The following is a 15,551-nucleotide window of genomic DNA, read 5'->3' on the forward strand; positions in this document are numbered from 1 at the left end:
ATCTATGGATTAAAAATAAAATTGTACAGAATTAATTGAAAAATTAATTTATAACAATATTGATTAAATTTTTATTTTTTTACAATTTTTGTCAAGACAACTGCAAATCTTAAACGTATTAATATTATTTATCAATCTATTTATTTATACTATATTAAATTGTTTAGCCATTTCTTGTTTTTAAATATTTATATTTATATTTTATATTTGTTTAAAAATATTATTGATATTAAAATTTACGACCAAGAGGTTAACTTTCAATTATAATTAACGGATAATGGCCGAATCCAATAAATTAGATTAGGCTTTCATTGAATCATTGTTGCAAAGTATTTCAAACACAAACATATGATGACATTTACAGTCGTAGATCAATAATAATAAAAAACAAAAACCCTCACAAGATCAAAGCCACAAGACGCGATCTATCAAAAAAAACCATCGACAATCACCGACACCGAAGATTAACATGAACAGATTAAAAAATAAAAAGAAAACCGAAGCGCGGATTCAAAACATAAATCATGCTCATTATATTCCAACTGGATTATTTTTTACGCGAGAAAATGTTCAAAAAAGCAACCGAAGGCTCCGAGGGGGGCGCCATCTTGTAGGGTACAGTCGCTTTGGGCGGGAAAATTATTCTCCAACCACCAATAGGAGTTATTCATTCAAAAAGGCGTTCGAAAATCGCACCAATAGGGTTGTGGGTAGGTCCACTCATGCGCTTTGGCGCCGATCCATAGAATTATACATATAATACGGCAGTATTGGCTCAGCCGTCGCCGCGATAGGACGTCTGTACTGTCGAACTTTTTGTACTAGAGAGATAAAAAAATGTCGAAGTGCCTACGGACCGAAAGTGTTGAATAGCTTTAAATGTGTTATTGTGGCATAAACTTAGCATACGAATTAAATTTTCTTTACATAAAATCGTGATCTGTGTGTCTAAATCGTAAGTGATAGTAAATCGGTTTTACCTTTCGTGATAGAAACTTGGCTCTCTGTATACCGTTAGTGATAGGAACTTCTTGGTCGGTATATCATAAGTGATAGGAACTGTCAGTGTTATCATCATCATCAGTGATGGTGATGGCCAGCGGCGGCGGTGGCGGGCTGGTGCAGTCCCCACCGGACATGCTCCATCACCACAACATCATGGACACTTCGTCCCACGTCGAAATGATGCCCAGTAAGTTGTTACCTTTTATTTAATTATTTGTATGCATAAAGAAAAAATATAAAAAAAAACAACCTTACTTCCGTATGATTTTTTTTTAAGAAATTAAGTTTGCGACATTTTTAATCTGATATGATTCAAATTTTACATTGAATTGTGGAAATTAAGATTTATTAAGTAACGAAATGTGTTTGATATAAATTTATAATTCTTTAAATTATTAAATTACTATCAAATACATTTTAGATTACTCTGTAATCCTCCAATGATTTCGGTAAAATAATTGTCAGTTTTTTTTTTTTAATTTTAATACACCAAAACACACAAAAATTAAAGTTGCCAGTGGCATATTTAAATTAAAACAATAAAAAATATATTTTATTTTTTTATGTACAAACCTCAAATTGGAATATACATTTATAAGAATACAAATCCGTATAAATGTATACATAATAATAAAATTGCAGTGATGTGTTTATGTAGCTGATAGTTTCAATCCAATTTTTAATATTTCTTTTCCATCTAAGTATGTCCGCAAGGACTCGTTTGTTCCGGGTAAACTCCGGCACGACTGGACCGAATTAGACGGGACTTTGACGGGAAAGTAGCTGATGTACACGAGTATGTAATAGGCTACTTTTGATATAGGTACTGTAGTGACGAAGGTGACGACCGTCAGTAAAAACTTAATTAGGTACATACCACGTTATCCTTCAGGAATTAAAAAAAAACATATGAAATATCTAGAAGATAAATTTTCTACCAATAATTCTATTACTTTTATAACACTAGATGTCGTCCGCGGCTTCGTCCGCGCGGTTAAAAAAAAAGCTTAATTAGTCTATGTATTCTTTCTGGCTATGTTCATCTATACAAATTTCAGTGAGATCTATGTAACCGTTCTGAATATACCTTCTAACATACATCCATCCATACATTATTGGTAACCTCGCCTTAGCAAGTACAATACGATGCGAATAAAATGAACGTTTATTAAAAAAAAAACCCCTGATAAAAAGATAAAAAAATGCAATTAATTAACAATAGTTAACGAAAAGTGATCACGCGATGTTGTTTATACTAACAGTTAAATTAACTAACATTGGTTACACGAATATACTGTTATACGTATATACATTTATAATATACTAGCTATCGTACGCGACTCCGTCCGCTCGGAATTAAAAAAAACGTAATAAGTACTCTATGTGTTCCAGACAATGTTCTACATCTATGACAAAGTTCATCAAGATTCGTTTAGCTGTTCCGGAGATACCTTCAAACAGATATCCATCTAAACATTCGCATTTATAATATTAGTAAGATTTTCTAAATTATCCTATAGAACAGAAGAAAATTCTTTAATACTTAAACTTTTTTTTTTACTCATTGAACCCTCAATTAATTAACCAACATGTTATTAAGTAGTGGTGTGGCCTACTAATACAAGCTTGAAAACCAGCATTTGAAGTTGAGACACCATTTGGAGAATTTTACTTTTTTAATGGTCGCACGACTTCGTTAGCGCAGAAAAAATAGCCTAATACTATGCTGGCATGCATGGCATGCATCAGTGTTAAGGACTATCGGTGGCTCAGGGATTAAACACTTGACTTGTAATCTGCAGGTCCTGGGTTCAAATCCCGCCATGTACCAATGTGTTTTTCGATTTTCGATTTACCTATGTACATTTATCTGACGTTCTTACGATGAAGGAAAACATCTGTGATGCTGCACATATCTGAGAAGAAATTCCCAGATATGTGTGAAGTCAACCCGCACTTGGCCAGCGTGGTTGACTATGGCCTAGTCACCCCTAAGTTAGGGTAGGCTCCGAGGGGCGATGGGGACTTATAGCGGGCTGATGATGTGCATCAGCTACCTTCACGTCAAAGTTTTGTCAACTACACAATGCAGAAAAACAAAAATTTACAAAATTAGGTTCTCATAAGCAACGCAAATATTCGTAATGTATACGAAATATTTTTGTATGGATTATGTTCCCAATAAACTATTTTTTTCTTTCTCTCATTAAGGTTAACCGTTAGTGTACATTGCTCATACACTAAGTTTACATTTAGTGTAGACTAATTGAGAACACTTAACTATCTAGAGGGAGTTAGTGGCATACTTGACTCAATGAGAAAAATTGTGTTTGTACTTGAAAACTAAGAGATGGGTCCGTCAGCTTTTTCAACAATTTTTTTAATATATTTTGAAAAATTAACACTTGCACTGCCGAAAGACAAGTAAAAAAGATTTGTTTCCCTTTTTTTTTCCAAAGTTAATGAAAGAAAATCTATTTGTAAAATTCACATCAAAGGTTCAATGAAAAATGTTTTTTAAACATGTTTACAGTCACCCTGAGTTTACACTGCTGAACGATTTATACAAAAAAATCTTGCATCACTCTTATTATCTTCAAAAAGATAGAGACAACATGTTTTCACGGTTAAGAACCGAAAGTATTGCAAATTCAATTTACGTAAGCAAACTTCAGTAATCGAATCCTGCAACTTCGTAATGTTGCAGCGAGTTTAACCAATAAGTAACTGAGTAAAGGGGGTTGTTCGATTGATTTATAAATTGGCAGGGGTGAAGCGTACCCCCGGCCCGTTATTTCTGCTAATGCAAGCGAAACCGGCCATTAGAGGGTTACGAGATTTATTTGCTGAGTTGTGTCGGCTTCGGATTGATTATAAGTGATTTTAAGATTACTATTATGCAAAGTTTTTAAAATAATATAAAGACATTGATCTTTTATTTATACATAACTAGCTGTTGCCCGCGACTCCGTCTGCGCGGAATAAAAAAAACGTAATAAGTAGCCTATGTATTCTTCTAGACTACGTTCTACATCTGTGCTAAATTTCATCAAGATCCGTTGAGCCGTTCCAGAGATAACATCATACATTCATCCATCCATCCATCCATCTAAACATTTGCATTTATAATATTAGTAAGATGAAGGGAATGTGTATATGATTTCGTTAATATTTTTCTCCAGTCGAAGCCAATAAAGATTTTCAGAACATGAAGTTAGTCTCCGGTAAGATTTTTATTAATTTATCTTACTAATATTATAAACTATCGAGTTGAGAATTACATTAACGAAGGATTTTTTATATAATTGGTTAATGTAATAAATAAGGAAGTTATAGTTATTATAAAAACCTTTATTAAAGAATTTAAAAACAAAAAAATTCATTACTGTGTTATACAATTTATTCATGTCTGTTGTGTTTTATCTGCAGGCGTGTTTTCCGTTGTCGAAGGATTTTCCCATATTTAATTGCTTGGGTTTTCTTCTTCCTACAATGTTGAGTAATCACGATTTTTAGGACCATCATCTACTGTGTAATAACTCTATATGAATACTAGCTGTCGTCCGCAACTCCGTCCGCGCGCAGTTAAAAATGGGGGGGGGTTATGAAAAATAGATGTTGGCCGATTCTCAGACCTACTGAATATGCTCACAAAATTTCATGAGAATCGGTCAAGCCGTTTCGGAGGAGTACGGGAACGAAAACTGTGACACGAGAATTTTATATACGAGTATTAGATTACAAACCATCTTGTAAGCATAATGTGTAGTATAGTGCAGTATAGTGCCAGGACCAGGACCAGTATAGTATAAGTATAGTGCCACGACCGCATTTAATAGAGACACGTAATATTTCTCTACCTATTTACAGTCCTTGGGACCTTGAGCTACTGGAGTGGGTATAATGAAAACTATAGCAAATTAAGTAAACTACTGTAGGCTCAGCATAAATAAAAGTTTCATCCTAAGCCATTTTGAATCTTACCAATAACATTATTTGGTAAAGTTTGACAGTGGTAGATCCCGCAACAACAATATTTGTTGGGTGTGCGAATGGGCCTCGCACGGTGCACAGAAGACAAGCCTCAAGTGGAAGAAATTCCGTGTACAGTCTGATGAGTGTGCCGGAGACATAATTTTAGTCTACGTTCCCTTCCCACCCTTTTCATATAAGGCAATGATGGAAAGGGGAAGTGGATTTGGCGGAGTAGGGGACATATAGGTACGGGTAATATCCTATTTCTGTGCGTCCACTCCTCTGTCGATTAAAGCGAAGTGACCGCTGCCTATTGATATCTGCTGACATATAAAAAAAATGTTTAAATAAAAAAAAAGTTGTGTAACGTCTCGTAATGTAAATCCGTGTGTACATTTTTCAATTCGCAATAAGAAAGTGGAACAAGTATAAGAACAATGAAATATATGGAGATTGCACACGCAATGACAAAAGAATAATGATCGCATACCATTAGTCAATGACACCAACTATCACGGTCAAGATAAGGTAACTAATACGGAAATACGTACAGATATAAAATAAAAAAAACGTAAAAAAAACTCCACACTTATCCCATACATTAAGAGTGAAAAATGTCGAAAGGTGAAGGCCACATATCAATTGACTTTTTTATATCTATTCGACTCCACGGAAATTGCTGTTGTGATTTGAAACATAGTTAAATCATATTACCGTAAAATTAAAAAAATATATACATTTTCATATCTTACAATGCGTTAATAAAATAATTTCATTGGTGTTATTAATGTTAATATATTGCTGTCTGGATCTTTCTTTGAAATTATATGATAAGGGAAGAATTTCTAATGTTTAAATGTCTATCTAATAAAACATTACTTGGATCCGCTTATTACATGATGTAGCTTCGTTCCGAATTAAACGCGTCTGTTGATATTCCTGACAGTTAATTTTATATTTACATTTAGTTCTAATTCTCACCACCGCTATAAACCAAATCGACAGCACCAAATTGACGAAAATCAAATAGGCACAAAAACCACAGCCTATAGCCTCTCCATTTAAAGATCTTAGTGAATTAGATTACAATTGTGTTTTTAACTGTTTGTCTATTTATTAGGTTTAACTTTATACTCTCGAACAAAATCTAGGTAGGTTTTTAAACATACCGATATGTTTGTCCTATTTATACTAATACTAGTAGTTACACGCGACGTCATCCGCGAAAAAAAAATCGGTTCAAATCGGTTCAGTTGTTTCGTAACCTATGCAATGGAAACAATCAAATCTTTCGTCTTTATATTTGTATAGATTTCGCAAGTCTCGCTAAGATGCAACACCCTAGAAGCCTTCGGACGGTTTGTGCAAACACTTAGTGCTCACTCGCAAACCTAAGTTGCAACTAAGTAAACATATAATCTGCTAGCGGGTGCCAACTTATTCCCCGTTATGTACGGGTATTAAACATAACGTACATGTTTACATAAGACATTAAAAAATAAATGTCTTCCGTAAATTTTTGTTTTTATGTTCGTCTTTAATGTGTCTAATATGAACGTAAAATCTTTACTTGATTTAAAAAATTCAGAAAAAAAACTATGTACAAAAATGTCAGCCTTTTGTTTTTTTCTTGGAAAACAAACTAAAATATTGAGCTGTTGATACAGCGATTGAATTTAACGTTAAAAAGAAAAAAGAAAAAACTTTTTAAAAACCTTTTATTATGTTCTTGTTAGTTTAAAAAATTTAATTAAAAAAAAATCAAGACGATTCAAACGAGCCCAAACATGATGAGCATGTGTTACTTCATTGTGAAGTTCATATGGCCACCTTCCAGCTCCATCATCAGATCAGCACCATCATACACATATTCATAATATTGATCAGCACAGTCATAATATTGCATCGTCATACGATTTACACATGTATACAAAATTTCAGCTAGACCAGTAACAGTATATCAAATTTTATTTGTAAGATTTGATGAAAAACATCAGATGAAACTAAGTAATCTTGTCTATATATATAAAAGAAAGTCGTGTTAGTTACACTATTTATAACTCAAGAACGGCTGAATCGATTTGAATGAAAATTGGTGGGCAGGTAGCTTAGAACCAGGAAACGGACATAGCATAGGAATTTTTACCCCTTTTTCTATTTTTTATTCCGCGCGGACGGAATCGCGGGTAAAAGCTAGTCTTGTAATAAAATAACTTAAGTTAGTGTTGATATATTCGTATCTGCGGTGGAATTCTTATATTTAAATTAAGCTACAGTAGGTGTAACATACCTCCAAGTTATTTACAAAGGACCACCAAGGCTTTATGGCGATGCGAAGTCAGGAGCTGTCAACAAGAGCCTACCGAGTTACTTAGTTGTCAAGTTTTGCAGATATAAATATTACAAATACTGTTGCCGTGAGATTCCATCGTCGAAGCACTTGTTTAAAACATTGCCATCTTACTAATATTATAAACTAGCTTTTACCCGCGACTCCGTCCGCGCGGAATAAAAAAATGCACACAAGATAAAAAAGTTCCTATGTCCGTCTCCTAGTTCTAAGCTACCTGCCCATCAATTTTCAGATAAATCAGTTCGACCGAAGATGTGAATATTTAGATGACGGATCTTGATGAAATTTGTCACAGATTTAAAACACAGTCTGGATGTAGGTACACATACGCGGACAGGGTCGCGGGCGACAGCTAGTTTATAATAGTTTCAAAACGGAACCAACAATTTGTTTTAATACACTAGTTTCAAACAAAAATACTGATTTTTCAAAAAGAAGTTATCTTTAAAATGTAAATTGTTTATGTCGATTAAACATTTTGAGGTTAAATTGTTTGTTGATGGAAAAATGTTTAAATAATTTTTCGTTTTCTTTTGTCCCTCCTTTAGTATTAAATTCGAGAATTTTACTAAAGTTTACCACAAAATAAAAAAGTTTTCATTTACTAAGTGCTGCGGTGAATAAAAAACAAACAATTCCTTTCTAAACTTTTGTTTTACTGTGACCGAAACTTACCACTTTTTCTTATACTTTGAGAACATTGAATTATATACGACTATAAAATTTAGAGTAACAAAAAGTAATTCAGTCTGAATTGTTTATTATAACAATACTATTCTAGTGTATATAATATAAATGAAAATGCTTAACTTGTTGACTTATTATCCAATATGTTTATGAATAACCTATATATAGGCTTGGACCACGAACTTATCTTTTTTTTATAACATAAGATTGCAAACGATCAAGCGGCCACTTCAATACGCTGAAAAAGCTAAGCGACCACTACACATCCGTAATTGCAGATGCCTATCTTTAATGTACGGAGGATGGAACGCGCAGAAAAAGCATATTTCACATTCCTATGCGTCCCCTACTACATCAAATCCATCCCCTTCCCAGCCTTAGGTACCTTATAAGTAAAGGGAGGGAAGGAAAACTAAAATTAGGCTTACGACGCGCACACTCATTAGACGAAATACAGAATTGCTTCCACTTGACGCCTGTATTCTGTGTGGTCGTGGTATTTCACTGGTCGACCCATTCGTGCACCCAACAAATATTGTTGTTGCGATATCTACCACAGTCAATTGACTTAATTACACAATCAATATTTTTCTTAATAACTTAGACTTGAACCAAATCCCATCTGATGTTAAGTCACTTAGTCAAGTTACAAAAATTGGAACAAGTTATCGGCAGTGTCTCCATGTAGGTGCCCCCAATAGTTCGCTGAAAAGGCACTTGTTAAAGCACGCACCGTTTTACACCCTGATGATAGAGGCACCTATACTGAATGGAGACACTGCCGGCAACTTGTTCCAATGTAGTAACTTTACTAGGGACACTAAAAGCAGAGACACATCGCGCGTGTCGACACCTTTGATCACCGTATTACCGATATACAGACTTTTATGATAGGTTTTTTTTTTTAATTTTATGATGGCCATAGTACGTGATTTTCGGACGTTGAAATTCAACAGAGATCGTTTGAGACACGTACATTTTAGATGAATTTTGTTTTTAAAGTTGTTAAGATGTTTAATTAACTCATTTATCATTTGTTTCTGAGCCTAAAATCTTTGTATAAAACATATCGTCATCCCTCTCATTATCATTGATAAAAATAGAGATGATGGTTATGTTTTAAACATGGATTTCGGTCTTAGAAACCTACGGTTAGAACGTGAAAACATTTGTATTTGATTGTTTATTGTTTATAAAATTAATTTAATATTTCAAAGTCAGATTTGTATAATTCTGATATTAGTGCACAATAAGTATCAGTACTTCAGTAACAAATATATTATTTAGAAAAATCTAATATATAAAATTCTCGTGTCGCGGTGTTTGTGGTTAAACTCCTCCGAAACGGCTTGACCGATTCTCATGAAATTTTGTTAGCATATTGAGTAGGTCTGAGAATCGGCCAACATCTATTTTTCATACCCCTATTAAGTTTCTTTTAACTGCGCGCAGACGGAGTCGCGGGCGACAGATAGTGAGACGAATAAATACTTCAATTAGATCTTTTAGGTATAGCAATCTCTCTTTTGTTTTATTATAAGTACCTACATAAACGATTGGTACATATCTGAAATTCAATCCAGTAAAACTCACTAACCGTCCCAGCTGAGGAGCTCGGAGCCTACCCTAAGTTAGGGGTGACTAGGCCATAGTCAACAATGCTGGCCCAGTGCGGGTTGACTTCACACATATCATTTAAATTTCTTCTCAGATATGTGCAGCATCACGATGTTTTCCTTCACCGTAAGAACGTGGGATAAATGTTCATGTGTAAATAGAAAAACACATTGGTACATAGAGGGATTCGAACCTAGGACCTGCAGATTACAAGTCAAGTGCTTAAACCCTGAACCACCTGCTCAATATATACGTTAATACGCTATTTCGTTTTCATAGACAACGTCAACCAAGCGTATATATTATATCTTAAACGGAACAACTGCTGACATTACCATAGGAATCGAAAGTAGCATAGTTAATGTGAACATATGTATAGATAGTACCTTATCTAACTCAAACATGCTGTGGTAGTGAACGTAATATTATCTGTATTTAAACGGTTAGTTACTACATAGTACGACCAGCCATGACTGAGTCTTGTTACAATGTTATAACTAGGGAAATCTTTGTAAACCTTTTTAAATATATTGAGCGAAGGAATAAAAGTATTTGATACTTAAGACAATATTCATTAAGATTGGAGCCGAATGGCGCGCTTTTTTAACCAAAAATCAAGTGTCAGATAGCTGTAGTGAGGGGACGTAGGCGTTGATATTTTTGTAGTGTTGCGCCGATACACCGGACAGTGTTGATTTTCTTTCTTACAATACTATGTATTAAGCTATTACAATTAAAAAATCGTCGGTAAGACGTCGTAAAGAGCGTCGGTGGCTCAGGGGTTAAGCACTTGACTTGCAATCTGCAGGTCCTGGGTTCGAATCCCGCCATGTACCAATGTGTTTTTCGATTTTCGATTTACATATGTACATTTATCCGACGTTCTTACGGCGAAGGAAAACATCGTGATGCAACCTGCACATATCTGAGAAGAAATTCAATGATATGTGTGAAGTCAACCAACCCGCACTTGGCTATGGTTGACTATGGCCTAGTCTCCCCTAACTTGGGGTAGGCTCCGAGACCCTCGGTGGGGACGTATAGTGAACTGAAGATGAATGAATTAAAAAATGCCTTTTTATTATGGTCCAATTTCGATTATTGGATAATCATTATACGAGACATTACAAACTAAACCGTAGGTACTCACAAAAAGATGTACCACTTATATAGTTTCAGTGGGCGTATAATGAATATTTCTGATCTGTCATCGACAAAATGTCTTACCAATTTTGATATAATTGACGAAGAAGATATGAAGGCGATTGCCACAAATATTCTTGATATGCCCACTGTTGTCTTGTTTGACACTTGTGACAGATAGCGGAAAACTCTATGATTATTTGAAAGTCTTTGAACAGAACCTATAATGATTCAAACATTGTTTGGCATCTCTTCTAGCGTTAAAAATTAAAGGTACCACTGCTCCTTTGCCCCGTATCTTAACAAAACTATAATGAATTGAATGATAAATGGCTAACTGTCGCTCAATGTAGAATTCGAGGAAAACGTTGAATTAAGGATTTCCGAAACCAAAATCTCGGTTTACAACATATTTTTATGTCTGTTTTGTCAAAGATAATAACAGGGATGACGATATGTTTTATATATAGACTAGCTGTCGCCCGCGACACCGTCGGCGCAGGATTTATTTAAAAAAAAAAAAACTTAATTAATAACCTATGTGTTCTTATAGACTATGTTCTATATCTATGCCAAACTTTATCGAATTCGGTTGAGCTGTTTTGGAGATTCGCATTTATAATATAAGTAACGTTAAGTTAAGTTTTAACAGTGGTAGATCCCGCAACAACAATATTTGTTGGGTGCACGAATTGGCCGGGTCGACCGGTGCAATACCACGACCACACAGAAGACAGGCGTGAAGTGGAAGTAATTCCGCGTTTCGTCTGATGAGTGTGGTACCGGAGGCCTAATTTTAGTCCTCTTTCCTTTCCCATCCTTTTCTTAATATGAAAGGATGGGAAGGAAAAGTGGATTTGGCGGAAGAGGGGACGCATAGGAAGGAGAAATATCCTCTTTCTTTGCGTCCACTTCTCCGTTAGTTAAAGGTAGGCGACGCATCTGAATTTGCGGATGTCTATGGGCAACGGTCGCCTCGCTGTTGCGGCGAATCTAGGTGGCCGTTTGCTCGTTTGCCACCTTATGATATAAAAAAAAAAAAAAAAAAAAAGTAAGATTTTGGCCTCAGAAATTTACGGTTAATGACCAATATGCCAGTTAATAAGACCACCCTTTGACTAACCTCCAATATAATTTATCCTGAACCAATACAGAAAGCCCGGCGACGATCATCAAGCAGTTAATTAGACATAAATAACTGTTGGAAGGCGCCGCGGCGTTACGGAAGTACCTCAGATTTGGAGATACGAGCCACAAAGATCGCCGACCGTTATCCACCGCCATCGGACGTGTTAACCGTCCAAAAGGTTTTCGGCTGAATAATTATTGTATATAATTAACATACCTAAGTAATTATCCAATCTGATATATTGAGTAAGAGGTGTGCCAGGATCACATAAAGATCTCTGTCTATCCATCTGGGTTAAGCGCGTGATTATTTATGTTGAAGTACAATATTTTTACGCGAGATATCTAAGCATGTTGCTATGATTTATCTATTTATTTATATTTAAACTAGCTGTCGCCCGCGACTCCGTCCGCGCGCAGTTAAAAAATGGGGGGGGTATGAAAAATAGATGTTGGCCGATTCTCAGACCTACTGAATATGCTCACAAAATTTCATGAGAATCGGTCAAGCCGTTTCGGAGGAGTACGGGAACGAAAACTGAGACACGAGAATTTTATATATTAGAAGATTTGTATTTTCCCAAGAATTGTCATTAGATAGAGTTATTGAAAATATTCACATGGTAGCTTCTCTGACAAAGGGTTTTTAGGGGCATTTTCGGCGAGAAATTAACCTTGAAAAAAGTGACATATTTAAAATGCTACAAAGTATTTTAGGAGACATAAACATCAGGACAATCTAAAGAAACATTGGCAACACCGAATATGTTTGAGGTTCGTAAGAAAGTTAACCGTCGTTGTATAGATAATAATAAACCTTATCGGACGCGTAAATTCTGTCAATTACAACCAGTCGAGAACGAACTCGGAAAGGAGTCTCGGAAGATTTTCGCTTCGGGAGAGGAATAAAATTAAAAAAACAAAAAAAAAAACAAAAGTAACAAAGACAACGGACCGCCTCGCTCTGCCACTGGCGCCGGCCACAGATAACGCGGGAATTTTTTTCCCGAACATTTCTTTTGTTTTTTTTTGTCTCTGGCGTTATAGTTCTTTTATGGGGGACACTCGATAAAGCCGAGAGATTATTTTTTTATACAGCCAGATAGCAAAGGCAAAGGCAACCCGTTCATAAGGTAATCTCGGTCGGATTGGAGGATTTCGAACGTTTTCGATATCGGATGGTAATTATTTTTTATTTTTAGTTCATCTCATGTAGATTATAAAAGTCGTGTTTTCAAAATGATTCCTCGGCAGAATTGATTAAAGTTAAAACCTCGATTGGCCCTGGATTGTTTATGTCGGTCACTTTTTGCAATTAAATAAAAAGTATTGTAACCAATAAAACGGTTTGTTTTAATTTGATTTTTTCGAGACTCGTATAAATTTTATTTTCTTTAAACAGGTAGATTTCAGTATATGACGACAAATTTAATTTTGTTACTTTAATAAACTTCAGTTTTAGTTCGGAAAAATACTACTATGACTTGAAAAACTAAAAAGGGGCTTCTAATAATGGGACAACAAAAGACTTTCGCATTACACATTAATTTTTTTTTTATCCATAGCAATCCGTATATTTAAAGTGATTAAACAAAATGTTTAACATCAAAATTAGCCAAAAAATATTTTCCAAAGCAGTCAATCACCGCTGGCCACAGACAACGCCTTTTTGACACCTGTCAAATAAAACTGACAACTTCATAATTTTTTGCAGCGTCTATTTTGGCCGATGACAATGGATTTTTTTTCGCTTGTCTATTGTACGGAGTGCGTTACTGACGAATTCTTCAAATATTTGTCATTATTTTGTTCAAGACTGAGATAAATTTGGCGCCTAAACTTTATCTATGTTTAGAGATTAAGATTTCTCTTTATAAATGAGTTAGGCTTATTATTTCACAGTTAACTCGCTTTTTTGACTACAAGATTATATTGTTAGTTATTTATCTAAATTGATTATGTAAGAAAAATGAAAACTTTCGGCGAAAAAAAAGAGGATCTTCTGGTATTGCGGATGGTCATGGACGTCGATAACATTAGGTTTTTTCCCATAAAAAATCCAAACTTCAATTAATTCTTGCTAAGTTTATTAGTCGCAATTCTCTTAGTCTAGACCAGATGCTATGGCAACTTGACATCTGCTAAATCAATTGGTCGTACAGCCTTTTCCAATAAACAATATCACAAATGTGAAAGGAAGAATACACCTTACACAGATTTGAAAAGGGTCAAATGACCTTTTGTTGTAGAAGTCGAGGAAGAGCGCTTTTAAATTTTTGCAATCCAATTATTTTCTTGTTAATTATAAATATTTTGCTAACAGACATGATTTGTTTTTATTCCACTTTTCATAGGCGTTTGGTGGTAACAAAAAAATTGACCATACATGACTTTCTCGCTCATACTTATATGTGCGTCTCTGTTATTAACACTCCTTAGCATTTACACTAGGATATGTTAAGACAATTGTCTAACAATGATGTCACTTTCAATAATTTCTCAGGGACAATCATTTAAAATAAATACATCGTTCAATTATAGACTTTGCGTAGTTCAGTTTGGGTGCATTTTTGAATGTGGTGGTTTCGAAAAAAAATTTTTAGGCGCCACAATTTTGTCGCCAACGTAATGTCGCGCCGATGATATCCGGTGTGTGAAAGAGAGAGGGCTATTGTTTTATTTTTTTTTTCGGACCCCATTCGGTCAGTGACCATGGCGTTAAAATATTGTGCCCTAATGATTTATTGGCCAACTTAGGTTACGGGCTGACGTTCCAATTTTTTTTATTTCAAGTGTACACTTCTTGTGATTAATTTATGATGCAAAAGTGAGTGAGTAATTTGAACATAATGGTGACACAAAAGATGGGTTAAAGTATAATTTAAGTGACGTAGAAAAAAAACAAAAGATTTTTATCTTCCCGCTATAAGGCAAGAGACCTAGAGATTTAGAGTTTCCATTTCGTATTGGCTCACCTTTTCCTCTTCTTCTACATTCACACATCTTTTTTATATTGAACTAGCTTTTACCCGCGACTCCGTCCGCGCGGAGTAAAAAATAGAAAACGGGGTAACCAATTTTTAGTCAAATCGATTCAGCCGTTCTTGAGTTATAAATAGTGTAACTAACACGATTTTCTTTTATATATATAGATGTGAAAGTTTAGATGGACGGATGGATGTTTGTTTGAAGATATCTCCGGAACGGCTAAACGGATCTTGATGAAATTTGGCACAGATATAGAACATAGTCTGGAAGAACACATAGGCAAATAAAGTTTTTTTTAATCCCGCACCGACGTAGCTAACTATAAATGTGTCAAGTTTTACTATCATCGGTTCGTTTGGTTCCTTAAAAAAAAATAAGTACAAAGTTTTCGATTCTCGTATAAACAAAATGAAAATGTTGACAAACTCTTATTTATCTACTTTTGTGATTATTGCTGTATTCACACCTATCAATAACTTAGTCCACATATTTAACTTAAGTGTGACTAACAAATATTATCTGATATTTCTATATAATAAGTATTGTATGTCAATTGTATATTTGTGGGTTAAATTCCATCACACGTTTTTCTATACGTGATATTAGTCTATGGTCAATAGTCTATGGCGTATAATCTTAAATAATCTATGGATTG

General features: G+C 34.8%; 1 protein-coding gene across 2 annotated transcripts in view; it reads left to right on the forward strand.

Moving 5' to 3' along the window:
* Positions 1–788: 788 nt before the first annotated feature.
* The window catches only part of LOC106721724 (insulin gene enhancer protein ISL-1), a 41,052-nt gene continuing 26,289 nt past the window's right edge, over positions 789–15,551 (forward strand). For both annotated transcript variants that reach the window (XM_045684221.1, XM_045684222.1), the window contains exon 1: positions 789–1,192. In XM_045684221.1, coding sequence (XP_045540177.1) covers positions 1,087–1,192 — 106 coding nt within the window. In that variant the 5' untranslated portion in view covers positions 789–1,086. The remainder of the gene's footprint in view (positions 1,193–15,551) is intronic.

This window comes from Papilio machaon, chromosome 25, assembly GCF_912999745.1.
Source record: "Papilio machaon chromosome 25, ilPapMach1.1, whole genome shotgun sequence".
Lineage (NCBI taxonomy): Eukaryota > Metazoa > Arthropoda > Insecta > Lepidoptera > Papilionidae > Papilio > Papilio machaon.